The sequence below is a fragment of the Lupinus angustifolius genome, chromosome LG01, assembly GCF_001865875.1.
Source record: "Lupinus angustifolius cultivar Tanjil chromosome LG01, LupAngTanjil_v1.0, whole genome shotgun sequence".
NCBI lineage: Eukaryota > Viridiplantae > Streptophyta > Magnoliopsida > Fabales > Fabaceae > Lupinus > Lupinus angustifolius.
In genome coordinates, this window is record NC_032009.1 from 2,145,609 (window position 1) to 2,165,456 (window position 19,848).

A 19,848-nucleotide genomic window follows, 5' to 3' on the forward strand; every position below is an offset into this window, starting at 1 on the left:
CAGTTACTCTGCAATATCATAGAGGATCCATAAAAAGGAACCAGGTTCTGTCAATATCATGACAGCATTAATGAATTTTTTGGAGCTTCATCACATTAGTGTCTGTTGTGATGCTACAAAAAGAAAAAAGAAGAAACAAATGAAGATAAAAAACTTCTCATACTGGAAGTTTTAAAAAAGGGCAATAATTTTACTGATATCCTCTTTCATTACTTCTGAAATTCCTACAGCTCATATGATCTATAGATATAGTAAAGAGTGAGCTAAAGTTTGGTGATTCCCGTGTAAGAATGATAACAAAAATGTCTGCAAAAAAAGAGTAATAAATACTTGCTTACAGTCTACAACAAAGAATATGTCCCAGACATCTATAATCCAACCCAAAACATGAGCTTGGGAAACATCTTCTATAGGAGCCAGGATGTATATCTTGTTTCTCTCACATTCAGACTTTCTCGGCCACAGGAGAAAGTGCAAGTTTCAGGCTCATTTCACACCAGCCATGCAACAGCTTCTGCATGAGTCATATAGCATCACCGTTAGCGAAGTTTATCACATAATCATCATAATCCCTCGTAGCCCATACAAATCCAAGCTAAGAGCCACATTTGGACGCCAAAAAAGTGTGTCACCTGTAGTGATCAGTTCAAGTTTTACAATTTACCTGAATACATAGTTTATAATAAACGTTTTTGTAACATGGTTACAAATGGCATTACTACTGAAGAAGTACAAATCGTCATATACCCTACGGATGCCATTTTCATCAATAAACACTAAAGGCTGCACCAGGAGGGTTCTAGAATTAAGAAAATCAATCCAAGCAGAAATTCTCCTTGGGACCAAACTAGACTAGTCTTTCAGCCAAATACTTGTAGTCCCAGATTTCTAATTTAGTTAGTTATCCACCTCCTTTTTCGGGGTGGCCGCTCCTGTTTGACCTCTGAATCTGCTTGATTTTCACTTTTGGCAGCAGAAGGCAGTGGTTCTCTCTCTAACTTTTTGATAACTAGGACCTCCTTCTCGCTTGGCATTGGAAGCTTGAACCGCTCACTACGCTTCTTCAACTTCTCAACTGTGTCAAGGTGCTGATCCCCAAATCCTTTGGTATCATCATTCTTACTCTCCATATCTGCAAACTCCTTCCCTTCAACAGACGAGAGCTGTTGGTTATCAGCATCAACTATTTTAGCATATTCATCTGTAGGTTTCCCATCTTCAAAAGACCCATCATTATTATCCTTATCAACATCCTTGATCTTCAAGGAAGATGATGACTTGCTACCAATACTGAAATCCCTTTCCTTATGACTTGTCCATCGTTCCAATTTAGAGTGTCCTCCTTGAAAATCTTGCTGTTCATCATCAGTGGAAATGTCTTTGCGATGTTTTCTGGAAAGATGATGCCCTTGAATTTCATCCTCGAGATGTTTTTCATCACCAGCGCCTTTCAAGCCCTTCAGAGACAAACAAACTATAGTTTAAAAAAGGAGAAGAAATCTGCATTGTAATTTTTTCAACATCAACAATAGATTGCAAACAGAAAATTGAATTGAAAAAGCACTTAATTGTGAACTCACCATAATTCTAAACCCACATGATTTATGCACACAAAAGCATATAAACTTCATTAAAAATTATATTTTACAGTCCAGATAGTCACAAATTTTACATATAAGGCTAAAGTTTACCTTCTCATCGATCTGACCACCACTTCGATTTTCTTGACTTCTCTTGGACATGTATATACTACTTAGAGTACTACCAACATGCTCTTTGCTTTTCCTTGAACCCTCTTTACGCTTTCTCTCGTTAACTACTTGGTTATCTGAAGCAATAGCAACACGACCACTACGACTACTTGACCGTTCCTGCCTAGATCGCCTTTCCTCACTAATATACTGATTTCCGTGGGCAAAAGCATCATAACGCCCCTTATGATGTGGAATTCTTTCCTCACTATTATATTGATTTCCATGGACATTAGCCTCATCACTCCCCTTATGATGTGAACTTTCACCCTGAATCCGATCCCTCCTTTTCAATTGGTCACTGTGTTGTATTGCTTCTCTAGATTGGTAATCTTTCCCAGAAACTTTTTGTTCATCTTTGGCCCTAACATGCCCAACCCATGTTTTTTCTTCAGCTCCTCGTCCACTTCTAACTGAACTCCACCCTTCTGTTTCACGCTTGGATGGTTGTTCTTCATGGGACTGCTTCCCCCGATGCCACTCCTCTCTATCTCTCTGTCTGCTACTCCTCTCCCTCAGTAGCCAGGCCTCATCTTTCTGCTTAGCAGCATATTGATCATCAACTCTACTTCTTTGATGGTCATGTAGATCCACTTCATTTCTTTCTCCTCGCCTGTGCCGATTGGCATTTTGTCTGTAACCATGCAGAATTTTTTCTTTGTCTATATGCTCCCGCCTAAGATATCCATCGTCCTTCCTCCTCTTGCTATGGAAATCCTCCACAGCTTCATGCTTTCCCTTCAGGCCATCACCTTTTTCCCTATTTTTTAAGACTCCTGGTTCCATATCATAGGGAACCCTGTAGCTACCATTATCCGACTCTTTTCTTGAATGAAGGTCATCATCTTTGTCAATTCTCTCATTTCCTCGGACCTTACCCTTATCCCTCTTTCTAGGATCATCATTCCTAACCCTTTTGCTAATAAGATCATCTTCTCTTCGTGCCCAATCCATGTTAGAACTGTCCCTATCTTTGTTCCTATCAAATCCATCAACCTTGGTGTGCAATTGATGAGCTGAGCTAGGATGCCAGTCTTTGTAAGGGTATGATTCCTCTCTACTTTTTCTTACCATATGATTTCTTTCAGGTTCTTGCCTTCTATCATGATCTCTTCTATGGAATACCTGCTCATTTTCATCATGCTGCTTTCTAGTGCTAATCAGATGCACTGACCTTGGATCCTGAACTACTTCAAAACCCTCTAGCTGCTTCTGATAGTCCTGGCTACTTGCTGGTCTTGCTTCACTGTTGCCGCTACATGCAGCTTTTGAATTCTCCCAACCATTACCTTCATCAAGCAAAGGATGCTCAACCTGAGATGTCAATTTCTCTCTCTTTTCTACCTCATCCTTAAGGGTATCTCTTTTGCCTACCGTATTTAAATCAATGTCCTCCTTTTCCAATATGGAACTTCCATCAGCTGCCTCAGTCTCCTCAAGCTCCGCATCTTTGTTCTCCACACTAGACTCCCTTGCACCCATAATGACAGGAGATGACAAAAGTGAATTGTGTTTACTATCCATTCTCTCAACTGACTCTTTTTGATTGTCAACAATTGCCATTCCTTGACTAGGAGACTGGCCATGTACTCTTCCTTCAGTCTGCCTACAAATAGAAGGAAAAAAACAGAGATGATATTAATGAATTGCAGATTAAAATAACTGACCTTATTAGTTTCATTTCCATGAAAAGAAACGAGAATATGCAAAGAGAATTACAAAATTTTAATAAATATACCAAAGGCAGTGAAAACAGTTCCTTCATGCAAGGTATCTAAGCATCTAACAAGCTGGATGATCCTTTTCTATTTTTTAATATAATTTCGAAAAACCATTTTTTTACCAAACCAAGTTTTACATTATGAGTGGTTTCATGATCTTTATCTGAGATTCAGTCTTCTCTTTTTCCTAAGAGGTGTTAAATATGTCTTGATGTGCTTCTATATCATTGTACAAATGTAAAAGAAAATAACAGAACAATGAAGTACAATGTTGGTGAAAAACACAAGCATACAAGTTGACATTACACACACTCTAAAATTACCACCATAGACCATAGAGTAGGACCTGGCAGTTCGGCACCTAGAATCAATTGTCTCTTCTTGAGGGAAAGGCGAATTTTCATCTACGTCAGGCATGTGAGCAGGACTCGAATTCATCAACGGCATCCTTCTATCTGCCAGCTCTCCCTTTCGACCTTTATAGTCCTGTGGAAAACCATCAAAATACTCAGGTTCCAACCTTGGAGTTTCATCTCCAACTACATGGTCATCATCTGTAGAATCCTCTTTTTGTGGTTTTCCATCCTCTGGTTGGTCTTGGACATCAATTTCTGCAGAGGAATCATCATCTGGTGTATCCTGTAACACAATCTGTTCACCCATATACTTTTAGTATTGTGTACAATACAACATGAAAAGAGTCATCTTATCACTGCATATGCTTATGGCAAAAGCACCAAATACCTCAATTATTGCATCTGAATCACGACTTCGAGGAGGCCGGGTATCAATAGAAGGAAGACGGTCACCATGACCACTTTCCACCTGTATTGCTCTTCCAGTTGGCTGGTAAGAAATAAGTTAATATTTGAGATCTCAGATACAAAATTAGAGGAGCACGGAGTATCTGCCAAAAACATTTAATACTATATATTGACCAGGCGCAAGCAGGTAAAGAGGAAAACTGAAAAGCAAGTATCTGCCCTAACATGTAAGAAAAACTCCATCAACCAGTAGAAAAATTATTGAGACAAAATACATACAAATGTTGGTGGTCGCATGCGTGCAGAACATTTTATGAGATCACTTTGTCCAACATCTGACCTTACAGAATTTGCATTTTCAACAGGAGCATCATGTGTACCAGTAGCTGCAGCTAACTCAGGTGGCAAATCTGGATCATAGTCCTGGAATGAAATTAACAAAATGATTTACTTCACTAAAAAAGAGTGCACCAAATTGCCCCAGGAAAAATGAGATAAAGAACAACATTTAACATACACTAGCACCTCTACCTGCTCTCTGCGACCACTCTCATAAACTCGGATCTTGCTCTGCATTGTAGACTCCAGGCGTAGTTGCTCCTATAAAGTCAAATACAAGGATTATCTCAGTTTACACTAAATTTCAGCAGGATATGAACAAATGCCAATTATTTTACCAGCTGTTTGCAATAATCTTTCCAGCTGTCCTCATTCAAATCGAAGTTGAAAAAAACTGATAAATCAACACCAGGGTATTTCCATGGTTTATCCTCAAAACTATCAATGTCAACCTCAAATATAGTCCTGAAAAAAATTGTCAGGTTTGAATATGCACTCACTGAGTGACATGCAATTGAGATATACTAAAACAGAAAAATGATATATAAGAGCATAAAAATAATGGGATATAAAAGCATCTCGCATCTAATATATTGCGTCAGTTTAAGATTTTAAAACAAGAATAGAAAGACCTACGTGATGCCAAACTCAATTGCAAGTATGAAAACTATACTCATCATTAAGATAATTGTCACAGAAAATACCCATCCCAAAAAAGCACGCAGCTACACTAATAAACTGTGTGAAACTACAATCTACGGATGTTAGAAAACAACATTCCAAGAAAAACAAATAGTTACCATGATAAACAGTGCCCTGCCAACTCTTTTATGTAATATAATAATTATCAATTTACCACAAAGCTCATTTTTTCACCATATCAACATTTTAGGCCTCAAATTGAAATTACCTAAAACTCAGACATGTTCATAGAGATTCAAAGGCAAAATAAAAAGCAGGCATATCAGGGTTAGCCTCCTATGAATCACTGATCAATAACTTAGCATTGAAAGCATTTATCCCCTAGAGTATTGTGCTACTCAACCACTCAAAAACAATATGCCTTCAAGTAAACAATTGACAATAGTCAGACCATTCATATTTGGAGTCTTAAACTCTTAATGCAACTAGAGAGAATAAAAATCCAGTAAATTAAAAGTTACTTGTGGGAAGGAAGTGTGAATTCTAATCCACCACCAAAACCCCGCCCTGCATGAAAACTTGTTTGCATGGCAGCAGCACCTTTTATTCCAGTTGGTCTCCATTCCCCTCTGCCACGACCAGCCATGGGATTCATGTTAGCAAGTGGACGAATCTGGCCAGGAGGTACTCCAGGAGTAGTAGTTGCTACAGGCATTGGTGTTGCACCGGGCCTGACATACTACATAACAATGAAAAAACAAACAAAACATTAGATATTTCAATTCTTTTCCGCTTTGATAAGCCATGATAAATATTTATATGGAAACCAAGCAAACAACTATCGGTGAACATGATTTATGAAGAGCATTATGTCGTTGTTCGATCCATATTGTCGACCCCACCTAGTGAGATTAAGGATAGATTGTTGCTGTATGTTAAGCTCATAGCAAATGAAGAAAGTTGTGCAGGCCTTGACAAACCATCAAGTAGGTATCCATTGATTTATCCAGTTGAGCTAAAAACAGACTCTAAAATCATCTACATATCAACAAGTTATAATCATCTGACTCACAACAAAAACCCTCATAATTTCTCAAAATAGAATATTCTTTTAAAAAAGGAGCAGGTTGAGCAGCTACTGCATAGTCTGGGGAATCAACTTTTTTGGGTATAGTATGAGGAGGCATCTTTACACATCAATTTATGTCTTCAAATATCTACATTATCCAATCATTTGTCATTTTTTTCAAGTAACATCATCAATTGGTGAGCCTTGTCACAATGGTAAGGTTACATGCCTTATGACTTGGAAGTCATGAGTTCAAATCCTAGAAACAGTCTCTTCGCTTGGGAGGGTGATGATGCATACATCTACCCTGGCTGGCATTTCCCTTCTCCAAATTGCCCTTTTTAGCATCAATAACAGAAGGTGGCAATATGGCATTTCCCTTCTCCTCTTATTAACCTTTTTCCCTATGTATGTAGGTCACAAGTAATATGTAAAACTCAACTATCTCTTACTACAGCTTTCCCTTCCAATTTATTCTTCATACACGAAACTTTTTAGAAGTTATGTGCTCAATTTCCATACCTATTTTCAAGAGATAACAATATAAAGTATCAAGCAGATTCAATTCTTCAGAAGGTACCACAAAAGAATATTAATCCACCCTTGATAAGTTGATTAAAATAATGAAAGGAACCTCGAAAAAAACAAATGCTGTAGCACCCCAAAAGAAACTTCGCTCAATTTCAATATTGCAAACATTGAGCAGTGGAACACCCCATACACCCATCCCTCTTCCCTCAAAAAGGAAACTTAAGAACGAGATGGATGGAAATGTAGCAGATAGATAAGCTTCAAAACTTAAGGGTCGTATGTGGTTACGAAGGAGTGACGACACTCATTATAGCCTTTACATGGTTACCAAGGAGCAACAAACACTCTCATTATAGCATTTACACATCCATGATGCTGCTGATGAAATCATTCATGAAATTACCATGATTTATACTATGCATTTTAATTATTTTCTTGTTCTGGGTACATCCCCTGGTTCTCTTTAATAACCTCATGTTCATAATAAATAGGTCGTCAAATTACCAAATGATTGTAGATACCACACAATATTACCCACAATCTGTACCACAGCTAATGTCTAACATCAAGGTGGATGTTAGATTGACTTCTATTTGTCACTGCCATTTGAGTTCCTTTATTTCTTTTAAGTGTGATTAGAAAGGTATATGATGAGATTATAAGTCAGACGACGGACTTATTTGACCAAAAATAAGTCTGAGCCCTATTTGGTTTGAGTGGATTTTCAGAAAAAGTCACAGGTTTACAGCATTGGCTTGAGAAGACCCTTAAACCGACTTGTGTCTTATAATCTTCTGACTTATAAGTACTTTTACATGAATTTACAATTTTTTAGGCATTTTACAACTAGTTTAACCAAACATGTTAGCTTATCCCACCTTTAACCCCCGGCTTTTCAGCCTTCAACTGACTCTCCATACTATCTTGGTAAATACAGCTGAAACAACTCTTGAAAAGAATGTGTATGGAAAAAACATAAACCAGCTAGTTTAGATGACCAAACTTGATTTCACCAACAAATTAAGTACTGAATATACATAAAAGTGTACAATTACAAGGCGAAACGAGATTATAAACTAATAAAGGAAGGGGTAAACATAAAAGAACCCCAAGTACAAGTAATTGACCTATCCTTTGAAGGTCACTTACACTGACCTTAAATGGGTGATAACCTTGATGACTGAACCCAATTTTTAGCGGCACTCCAATGGCTTTGGATGATTCTCCTATAAGATCCTTTCTCTCACCATCCACCAGTTGTGTTGTATTCTCCCCCCACTCTTTCTCCTCTCCGGCCGCATCCTGATTAGGGTCACCACCGGCCATAATATTCAACCCACCATCTTCGCCACCGCCGCCATCATCAACCGTCGTCATAAGGCTATTGTTGTCATTCAACACTATCTGCAAATCATCCTCGCTGTCACTGTCCCAATCATCATCATCACCCTCGCCTCTATCGTCTATTCTTCTAGAAGCTTCAACACCATCCCCATGGCCACCACCACCACCAGCATCGGTAAATAGAGAGGGAATTTCATTGTTTTCCTCGTTTTCCTCGTCTTCCTCGATATCAAATTTGACATCATTATCGATGAAATCAGCATCGGTTTCCTTAGTAGGGTTCAAATCCACATCTGTCAATTGCATATGTTGTTGTTGAGCTGGTTTGGGGAGTTCGACGGCGGCGGAGATCGGTGGCGGAGAGGAAGAAGCGAACGGTGGAAGGACGTCAGAATATAAATCTCCGAACTCGTCGTCGTCGTCTTCCATTGGAAGAAGATGAATTGGGGAAGTGAGAAAAAGAGGGTTTGGTTTTGTTTTGATGTGAGTTATGGAAAATGGGAAAGGTCAATTCCGGAATTTTAAACAAACGTTAACGTGCACTTTATCAATGAATCACTTCAAAGTTCAAACATTCATGTCTTGCCAATCCCCAAGTACAAAATAGGTTGTGCACATCAATTTAGGTTATTTTTAAATTAGACTTTCTCATTAATACAACTACTTTTCACACTCTTTAGATTTAAACTGGTATTTATTTATGGAGAAAATAACAAATACATCCACACAAGGGAAGAAATATTTAAATTGATCGTGAATATACATTAAACTATTATTTCTACAATTTGTGTTGTTAGTATTTATGTTTCTAACTTCCTGCTTTTCTTTTCTGATTGTATTTCCAATTTTCCATCAACTTTCTATTTGTATTTCCAATTTTCCATGAACTTTGGCCCAAATGGAGAAGGACTTTTCTGATGACGAGGGATATGATGTGAGTTTCTACATAATGATATATTTTTACCATATGTCACTTGTAAATCAATCATTAATAAGAGAATATATCATTTTTCATTTAGCATTATAGCACTCTTGGCCACTTTCTCAATTTCATTTAACTTGAAGTTTTGGTAACAGAATCAATTAAAATAATGGCTGATGAGAATTGTGAATAGATCAATAGATCATTGATAAAGTTAACAGCAACACCTTATTAATTACTGCTATACAAAGTATAGGCAATTCAATTCATGATCTTAAACATGCCATTCATTGAAAATATAACAAGGAAAAAAACAAGTAGAAGAAAAGTCCAGTTCAGTCAATGATTCATCTACAAAGTACAGGTAAATGTGTGGACTCATCAACCTACACATAACTGAGAAACAAAGATAATTGACTCAAATGTAACTGGTTCAAACCCCCAACATGTATGATCTATCTCACATTCTCATTTGAACATTGACTCAAGCCACAACTGGCATGAAATTATAAATACAAGAGATGATGGACCTGAACATATCCCATACCACCAAGTCTGATCTTTTATGTTGCTAAAACGTTTACAGTGCAGGAGAAATTAGAGAATGGTTAATTAAGTGTCTCTTTGGTTTGCAAAAAACATTTCCTGCTTTTGTAATTAATAACAAATGGAGAAAAAGGAAAAAATAAATCATTTTCATAAACCAAACAGGCCCTATAGATAGATGTTATTAACAAAACCCCTTTTAAACCAAAGATCAACAATATGATTTCATGACAACAAACTTGTAGAGACTGAAAGAAAAGTCAATCTTTTCTATAACCGCGGACTATAATTCAGTACAATGCCCAGAATAAAACAGTAGTGTCACTCGAGTACCGGATACCACAACAAGAGTTTCTAGTTTCTACCAAGAGGCAGAGACCTACAACTATATGTTTCTTTAAAATCAGACTTCCTCGACGAAGTGAAAATGGAAGCATACACATCCTTTGTAGCATTAGGTGGTGCAACATCAGTGGCCTTGAATCGCTTCGCAGTAGCAATAGCAACAGGAGCATCACCTACACCCTTCAAACCAACCTTCCCATTTCCCTCAACTTTAGCCACAGCCTTAACATCTACCCCATGTTTTGAACCACTCAACCTTTTCCCTTCCAAACACACCCCATTCTCCTCCACATTCCCGTTCTTCACCTTCTTCGCTTTCTTCTCCCTCGTGATCTTCGCCTTCTCCTCGTCCATCCTATCCCTCAACACCAGCACCTCTTCCTCACTCCCATTGATCACAATCTTATCAAATTCCTCAAACTCCTTGTGACAAACCAAGCAACACGACGACTTAACCTCCTTCAAAGCCTTTGCACTCAACACATGCCCACAATTCCTCAAAGCGAAAAACTTATACTTTCCATTGAATTCAAGCCCTGCAACGGGGCACTGAAACTTCGAACCACTTGTCCCATGGTCCACACCAGGAATCAAATCAAGCTTCACATTAATCATATCTTTCAAACCCTTGATATGACCAAACTCCTTAGGAAGCTTCTTCCCAATCAAAGCCTCAACCAACGACTCTTTGTTGAAGATATTCCCCAACTTATCAATCACGCAGGGTTCACTCAATGTCTCGTTCGACAAAGCGCAATTCAACCACTTAGAGAGTCTTTGCTCGTTAGGATCCACCTTGTCGGGCTTCTTCTCCGCGTACATGTTGAGGTAGCAATCACGTGATTCAGCACCGGTTGCGCCTCCATCGCCTCCGCCGCCAAGTAACCGAGATCGTAAGATTAGGGTGGAAAAGGGCGCAATTTGGGAACTAGAAAGAGGGGTTTCATCGAGGAGAGGTTTCCCGTTAAGGGTGAAGTATAAAGAGGATACAATTCGTGGTGAATCGGGAAATAGAGAGCGTTTCAGATGCGAAAGCGTTTCATTTGAAATAGCAGAAAGTGTTACGGATTGAGGAAGAATCTGAAGTTCCTGTGATTGAACGAAGACTTGGTGAGATTTGGAATGCATCTTCATTACCTAAGCTTGGAGAATCGAAGAGTTTGATCAATTCAATTATGAGATTCGGGAGCGATCGGAACCCTAAGTTTCTGAATTTTGAACACTATTGGTGGAAGATGGGCCGGATTGGGAGGCCCAAGTACTATATAAAAAGGGAGAACACCAATGCATTTCTAGTCGGGATCGGGATCACTTGTCTCTTTCTAATTCTTTATCTTGGATCAATCATATATTGTAACATCAATTATAAAAAATTTCTAAAAACAAAAAGTATTATTATAATTAAGATAAATCGTCATTTGAGATACGTGATCTTCCTTCTAACTACATCCACCATCCAAAATATCAATTGAAAAACGGATGAACCGTCAATATGATATTGGAGTCTATGAGACATGTTTCACAAGGATGTGTCTAATAGGCTATCAAAGTATCAATAATATTATAATTGTTCTCAATGAATCTATAAAAAGTGATATCATTTTTTCTTCGTGTCTATGTTAGGACCAAAGGTATTAACCAATACATGTGATAGAATAATTCAAAAGATAAATCAAGAAGTATTATTAATTTCTCACACATTCTAAGTTTACAATACCATTTTTACAAATAACATTTCTCTCTTACATGATTTCTTCTTCATATAAATAGATAGATATAAGATCTATAAGCAATAACTTACAAATACAATTTTGTAAAATAATGTCATATTTAATAGAAAAGGACCTTCAGATCTTGAACCAATCTTAAATATGGGTTGATAATTCCAGAAGATAAAAGTGTGATGGGCTATGAGAACAAGAGCTCCCAATGGAGTGTTGATCAATGATCATTGCCATTGTGATGGTAGGCCATGTTGTTTTTACTTTGAAACAAAGCAATGTCAATGTGAACAAGGATATGTTATTCTCATGTTATAAAATATGTCTCAAATCAATTACAATATGTCACATTAATTAAAATATTTAAATACTCATGATTTTGTCTATTTTTGTTTTACTATGATGGGTTTGGGATTTGAGACATGTTTAACAACGATTAATCCCTATCCTATCAATGTGGCCCATCTACTTGATAAGATTAGTTGTAAGGCACTTCACCTTAAATGTGAGAAATGGCTACAATCAACATTTTGATAGCGTTCCCAATATGTTACAATTCAACATTTTGAAAGCTTCACAATTGATAAGTTCACTAGACAAAAGTTGTGGCAGGCATGCTAGGCCGAATAAGATGAAAACAAGAGCTCCCAATAATGGAGTGTTTGATCATTTATCATTGTCATGGTGATGGTATACCATGGTGCTTTTATTTTGAAACAAAACAATGTCAATGTGGTCCACATAAAGAATTCTATGGAGACGAAACCATGTAGAGACAACTAATAAGATTCTGACTACACATTAATGTTTTAATTCTAATTAAATTTTAATTTTAAATGATAGCACCAAAAAATTATAAAATGTAATTGTTTCCAAATGTGACGTGTTACATATGTCTTTATACAAGTTTTTCTACTGACTATATCTGCTTCTTTTGTTTTGATTAATTGTAAGGCTATCTTAAATTGGCTAGAAGGCAATAATGTGAAAGTGGTCCTCAACCAGGACTAGTCTACATTGCATATTGGTCGTGCTTTGTGCATCTCTACACCCTACACTTACCAACCACCCAATTCACCAACTACACCCTTCTTTTCTTGTGTGTGGTCATGAATTAAATCACTCCTCCTTATGTCTTTCTTTCTATAGCCTATAGTAAAAAGAGATTATGCTTGTTTGTTGGAGCATCATTTATTATTATTTGGTGATGATATATTAGCACAAACCACTTAATAGTTTGCCCCCTCTTTCTCATTATTTGTCATAATCCTACCTAACCTTGGTTCAACCTAAAACCTAGACAAGTCTATACACAAATCAGAAATGTAAGAGTTTCTTTTAAGTAAGGATCCTATAGTATTGGAGAAGAAAATGTTACTAAAAATAAAAGTAAAAACAATATGTTATGAAATTTTTATCCATTTATCTTTAATGAGATAACATTTTTAACCTTTAAAGCAAATGCAAAAACAAGAACTCCACTCTTATTAGTGAAGAAGATCATTGTTCATCTTTTCTCAAGTTTTTTTTTAACTCAATAATGCATTGATTGTCACTAAACTATTATCTCAGAAGAAGCTTGTTAATGGATTTAACAACTTGGATACCATGAAAATGGCTCATTTGAGCATCACAAAGCTCTTTTTGTTGGCTAGGATTCCAACATAAAAATGAAATCATCATAAGACTCATGTTCATGGCAGAATTAAACACAAATCAAAACTTTATTGTCATATTGAACTTTATTGTCATTTTGTCTGTAAAGATATTTAAAAAAAAACTCATTCACACTTTCTATATTTCTTCCTCAAATCAAGTTCTAAAACTCTTAGCAAACCAACTTGAATGAATAGGAGAGTAAGGATCCTCTCTATTAATGGAGAGACGTCACACAATAACACACAAAAGATAACATGTAATTACACTTTTATAATTTTTTTTATTATGAAATCACATTTTTACCATTGAAAATACGAGTAAAAACAAATATTTGTCTCTCCATTAATAGAAAATATCTTTGTTCGGATACGAGTATTAGTATGCCCTTGATATGATTCACACGTGTAAATACATACTAGAAAGTTCTAAATTCCAAAGCCTGATTTATCACATGTGTAAATAATCTTAGGAACCATTCTCCTAGATTAGTCAATGTCCTAGTTTATCTCCTAGATCTTAGGTTACTCAAATTGTGTTTGTATATTACACTACGTCCTATAACAGTTTTGAATCAGTGAATTACATTCATTCTATTTAACATGATATCTTCATTGACACAACCATGCATCTATTTCAAAAGTAGGAACATTTTAGCTATGAATAAGGTACCAACAAAGAACAGAGATAATTTTTTGTGCCAGTTACCTTTAATTCCATCACAACATATCAATTCCAAGCAATGCACACTGGAAGCTGAATTTTCTGCAGCAAAAAGTGCTGAATTTGCGGCAGTAAAAGGTGTCTATTGGATTTTCATTATTCATTCTTCTTAGTTATGACATACTCATTTTTCGTTTTGGTCTACCTGACGATCTAATTGAGGTTTACATCACTTGAACAACATCATGTTTCTATACTAATTTACAAATTATTTTAATTTTTAATGACATTCGTAAAAAACACTCATGTTTCATATATTTTGATATTTTAATTTTTTTATGATATTCTAAATCTTTTCATGTTTTAGGAACTCAATACATATTTAAATTTTATTTTCTAATTACACCCTTATTTATAGTTTATTTTTTACCAAACATATCTCATTTTCCTTTTAATTTAGTTTACAGTTTGTAGTAAATAAAATTATCTTAAATAAACTATATCAAAATTTCATATTATTTAATGATTTTTCAAACTACATACATAATTTAAATATTAAAAGATATCAAATAAATAGAATATGTAAGGTTTGATTTATAAATGAAAGGAGTTCTTTTATTTTAAAAATACAAATATTAGAAAATGGCTTTAAGAATATGATTATAAGTATAATTAAAGTTTAGATTCAAATTATTTGCTTTCCAATATGCTTTAGAATTGCATGAGAACACTATATTTAAAATTTTAAAAACATTATGAATGAATTATGAGTAAATCATAAATTGATAGTAACCTTTTACCATAAGATAGGAGGGCAATGTTTTATTAATTTTATAAACCACACTATAACTCACAGCTTTATTAGCACCACATAAAGTAATCAAAATATAAGGTCAGTTTTATTAACCACACGAGGTAGCTTTATTCTACAAATCGCATATTTCCACTTGAAAATTATAGTGTTGGTGGAATTAAACAATAGAAAAATATGTATACATTAACAATATAAGATATTTTACACTATCACTGTATCACTTATTATTTATTTTTAATTCACATTAAATTCTAAATAAAAGTAATATAAATAAATAATGAATGATACAATAACTATACACAAATATTTGACTTATTAAATAAATGGGTACATGGTGCATACACGCTTTAATTCTAATTTCTACATGCATTGCTCACAACTTTATGTGTTAGTTATTGGAAGTTAGTGAATTATACCTCAATTAAATTTCTCTGCAATCAGTTCATTTTCACTAATAATTTATTTCTTCTAATGGATTCTCTGGCACACAAACCAACCCACTCCATACTCTTTCCATCAATCTATTCATACTCCGTCCATGATAAAATAATGAAGATAATTAAATTTGATTTTTCATGGTTAGTGACTAAATGCCATTAATAATGTTACTCACAGAGTCACAGTCCAAGCCACTGTGGGGAGCAATATGAGGCATGGATAATGTTGCTATAACTTTTTAATGGAACTAGGATCCTCTGCCATTAAAACTTATTGTTCTTATATTGGAAGCCAATTATATTACACCAAATAACATAAAATGTTACTTTATATATATATATATATATATATTTTTTCCTAAATATATGATAATTTTTAATTGAACTGATACACTATGTGATACAAAATGTAGGAGAGGTCCTTATTGGTTTTAATGTTCCTAAACTTTGTTTATATCAATTTCCTTCCCAATAGCAACATAAAGCATGAATAATATTGTTACAACGTTAATAAATTTGATTTAATAGGTATATAGTGACTATTAAATGTTTTTTTTACCGCAAATCATTCACCATTCATATCTTAATTATTATTGATTCTAAAAAAAACAAAAAAAAATGATATGCTCATGATATAAAAAACTTGATAGTAACAATACACAGATTTTAAAATCTTTTTAATTACTGATTAGTCATCAAATACCATGAATAATGTTACTCACAGTCACTGCCAACGCCATGAGGCATGGATATTGAATAATGTCACCCACATAAGTTGTTATAATTTTTAGTACTATCTTCCTACAATAATGATGATTACTTCTATACATTAATAGAGTATGAATTTTATACATTGTTACTAGATTATTCATTATATATATAATTATTATTGACTCTTCAAAAAATATAAATAAATAGTGAATAATGTACTAAGTATATCTAAATCTTTACACCGTGTATAGATATTAAGTATTACTTTATTGTCTTAAGTAGTAGCATGTTACTAACTACCTCTAACATGTGCAGAATGAGAGGAGTACACTAAGCATGCATTTTATGTATAAGATAGGACAAGGGTTATTGAGATAAATAAAGCTTACATGGCAAGTTCAGAACCACCTAAACAATGCATGGCTTACCTTCTCTTTATATAAACCACTCATATTGTTGATCATTCACTAAACTATCACCTTCAACTCCATTTTTTGCTGATAGTTTTGGTCTGCATTATTTGTTTCTTTAATTTCTAACATGGCATTGGCTGGTACTGGAGTGTTTTCAGAGACTTTTGATGGAGATGTGTACAAATACTATGCTGATGGAGAATGGAAGAAATCTTCTTCTAACAAAAGTGTTGCTATCATCAACCCAACTACCAGAAAGACTCAATACAAAGTTCAAGGTGATTATTACTTGTAGTTTTCTCTAACAAAAATAGAACATGCAATCATATTTGTGTTGTGTTGTGAAAAATGATGTGATATACAATTATTCATGCAGCATGTTCACAAGAGGAGGTTAATAAGGTAATAGATTCAGCAAAATCTGCACAAAAGTTATGGGCAAAGACTCCACTATGGAAAAGAGCTGAACTTCTTCATAAGGCTGCTGCTATTCTCAAAGAGAACAAAGCTCCAATTGCTGAGTGCCTAGTTAAGGAAATAGCAAAACCAGCCAAAGATGCAGTAACAGAGGTGCATGTTATGTTATGTTGTGCTATGTGATTCTGTAAAACAAGCCAAAATATTATTGTTTTGGATTAAAATTTTGAATTATTAAGATAACTTGTCTATAATTTTTTCATGAAGGTTGTAAGATCTGGTGATCTTATTTCTTACTGTGCTGAAGAAGGAGTGAGGATTTTGGGAGAGGGAAAGTTCTTAGTATCTGATAGTTTTCCAGGAAATGAAAGGACAAAGTATTGCCTCACATCTAAGGTCTATTTTCAGCACTTGCTTACTAAATAGTACTTTACATTTTACAATTTTAACAAACATATTTTAACAAGTTACTGAATGGTCACTAAATCTAGGCTATTACATTCAACAACATATTTCAATGAAGTCACAAACAGACACAACTAATAATAAGGGTTACAATGCAATAATCAAATCTGAAGCCTAAGTTTTCTAATAATAAGGGTTACATTTCATCATCTTAACTTTTAATGACTTGCAAATAAAATTACCATGGTAGAGTTACCATACATGTGTAATCTCCTTATTTTTTTTGATTGATTGATGATGTGATCTAAGAAAGTTGCAATTGATTTTCAGATTCCATTAGGAGTGGTTTTAGCCATTCCACCTTTTAATTATCCTGTCAATCTCGCCGTCTCGAAAATTGCCCCTGCACTTATCGCTGGAAATTCCATTGTGCTCAAGCCTCCAACTCAGGTAACTATATCCTTCACTTTGAATCTCTTCAAAGGCACTATAAGCCATATGCATACTCTTAAAGTAACTAGTACCTCATGTCACAAAACTGCTAACATATATGACTGCGGCGTAAAAGAAATCGAAAGTTGTACATTTGAAAACTAGATAATCAATCTAGTCCAAATTATTCATTTCAAAATCTCTGTTTTGTGCATTCTAAATGGTCATTTAATTATACATTCCAGGGTGCTGTTTCTGCTTTGCACATGGTTCATTGCTTTCACTTAGCTGGTTTTCCCAAAGGCCTAATCAGTTGTGTAACTGGCAAAGGATCTGAGATTGGTGACTTCCTTACATTGCATCCAGGAGTGAATTGTATAAGGTGACAATTTGTTCCTTTTTATATGATTCCGTGATAGTTCGGTACCTCGTGTCAGCATGTCCCCTATTTCCCCTCTTCCTCTGCTGACTTATAATACTATTGTGTGTTCAGCTTCACTGGTGGAGATACTGGAATTGCAATTTCAAAGAAGGCAGGTATGATTCCTCTTCAAATGGAATTAGGAGGAAAAGATGCATGCATTGTACTTGAAGATGCTGACCTGGATTTGGTGGCTGCAAACATTATAAAGGGAGGTTTTTCATACAGGTGAATGTCACATCTGAATTAGTCCTTTTACGCATTGATTTGATAGAATTGTCGATATTAAGATTGACACCAATCGCTGCTAATATCAGAGTATTTCGCAATAGATGATGATCATTGCATGGTAAGAATTCATATAGATTATACAGACTAAATATATGTTTACCATTTGAGATTCATATGCTTCCTTTATGATGAATGTCTATTTGTAACATGCTAATGGAACTTACTTTATGTAATGGTCACTTACTTGAATTATTGTTCACTTTTTCAATAAAAGTGGTCAGAGGTGCACTGCAGTTAAAGTTGTCCTGGTAATGGAATCTGTGGCTGATGCTTTGGTTGAGAAAGTGAAGGCTAAGGTGGCAAAGCTAAGTGTTGGACCACCAGAGAACGACAGTGACATCACACCGGTTGTGTCAGAATCATCGGCCAATTTCATCGAAGGTCTAGTCTTAGATGCTAAACAGAAAGGTGCAACATTCTGCCAAGAGTACAAAAGAGAAGGTAATCTCATTTGGCCTTTGCTATTGGATAATGTTAGGCCTGACATGAGAATTGCATGGGAAGAGCCATTTGGACCAGTTTTGCCAGTAATTAGGATCAGTTCTGTTGAAGAAGGAATCCACCATTGTAATGCTAGCAACTTTGGACTTCAGGTAGAACTTTATCACTATCTCACTTAAACATTATCACTTACCCTTTGAAGAGTATAAAAAGACTTTCATTTGTGAGCATGATAGTAATTTGCATCAACCCATTGAACTTGTGCAGGGATGTGTCTTCACAAAGGATATCAACAAAGCAATGTTGATCAGTGATGCAATGGAAACAGGAACAGTTCAGATAAATTCTGCTCCAGCTCGTGGACCAGATCATTTTCCCTTTCAGGTGAACCCAACATAAATATAAAACCAATCAAATACACTTATTTCTAAGCAACTGTGTCAAATAACATTACTCATTTAACTATTGTTATTTCCAAAACTTTGAAAAGAAGCACAAGCACTTGTATTTCACAAACCAATAGACAACATGTGTGTCTGTTTCTAATGTTAAAAAAATGTTGTACTTACAGGGTATAAAGGACAGTGGAATTGGATCTCAAGGAATTACCAACAGCATAAACATGATGACCAAGATCAAAACCACTGTGATCAACTTACCCAGCCCTTCTTATACAATGGGCTAGTGATAGTATTGTTATGTGTATGGTGAAAAAAAAGAACTCTTTCCACAGTTTGTTCCATAAAACAGCATGAGTTTAGTGTTGAATTTTCTTTTGCAGCTGGGAATCAGAGAGATAAATAATGTTTGTGATAGATCTGTCACATAGCTACTTTATGTGTCCAATTATTGTACTAATATTTAGCATCATATTGATATAAATTTTATCTTGTTCCTTGTTAATAATCTAGGAATATGGTTCTGTTCATGTTGAATGTCAAAAAATGAAGAGGAAAAATAAAAATATTGTGGCTTCTCTGTTTGCAATCCCTCCTCAAACAATTGTAACTTTCCATTCTAACACATTGTCCTCCTCAAACATTAGTATAACT

The 19,848-nt window shown here is 35.2% G+C and overlaps 3 protein-coding genes across 7 annotated transcripts; 1 reads left to right on the plus strand and 2 right to left on the minus strand.

Annotated features, from left to right (window-relative positions):
- LOC109346243 (FIP1[V]-like protein) lies at positions 278-8,820 on the minus strand. Of its 5 annotated transcripts, none has more exons than XR_002107498.1 (10): positions 7,973-8,819; positions 5,739-5,956; positions 4,914-5,040; positions 4,768-4,836; positions 4,516-4,659; positions 4,217-4,318; positions 3,783-4,123; positions 1,692-3,357; positions 665-1,457; positions 278-632 (listed from the first exon to the last, which is right to left on the minus strand). XR_002107498.1 is itself a non-coding variant. In XM_019585721.1 (10 exons), exons 1-10 carry the CDS (start codon positions 8,588-8,590, stop codon positions 894-896), a joined length of 3,804 nt encoding a protein of 1,267 aa, XP_019441266.1. In that variant the 5' UTR covers positions 8,591-8,820; the 3' UTR covers positions 278-893. The 5 variants fall into 5 exon arrangements, 4 of the variants coding, with proteins under 4 accessions (XP_019441266.1, XP_019441274.1, XP_019441246.1 ...); XM_019585721.1 differs by having other exon boundaries at positions 278-1,457; positions 7,973-8,280; positions 8,326-8,820; XM_019585729.1 differs by having other exon boundaries at positions 278-1,457; positions 3,834-4,123.
- Positions 9,874-11,136, minus strand: LOC109346283 (protein RTF2 homolog). The gene has a single exon (XM_019585766.1). The coding sequence runs from the start codon at positions 11,106-11,108 to the stop codon at positions 9,984-9,986; it is 1,125 nt and encodes a 374-aa protein (XP_019441311.1). The 5' UTR covers positions 11,109-11,136; the 3' UTR covers positions 9,874-9,983.
- LOC109346277 (NADP-dependent glyceraldehyde-3-phosphate dehydrogenase-like) lies at positions 11,614-19,699 on the plus strand. Its single transcript, XM_019585754.1, has 11 exons — positions 11,614-11,621; positions 16,469-16,667; positions 16,766-16,959; positions 17,074-17,202; positions 17,542-17,661; positions 17,889-18,025; positions 18,137-18,292; positions 18,570-18,948; positions 19,064-19,180; positions 19,368-19,498; positions 19,556-19,699. The coding sequence occupies exons 2-10, from the start codon at positions 16,517-16,519 to the stop codon at positions 19,479-19,481; spliced, it is 1,497 nt and encodes a 498-aa protein (XP_019441299.1). The 5' UTR covers positions 11,614-11,621; positions 16,469-16,516; the 3' UTR covers positions 19,482-19,498; positions 19,556-19,699.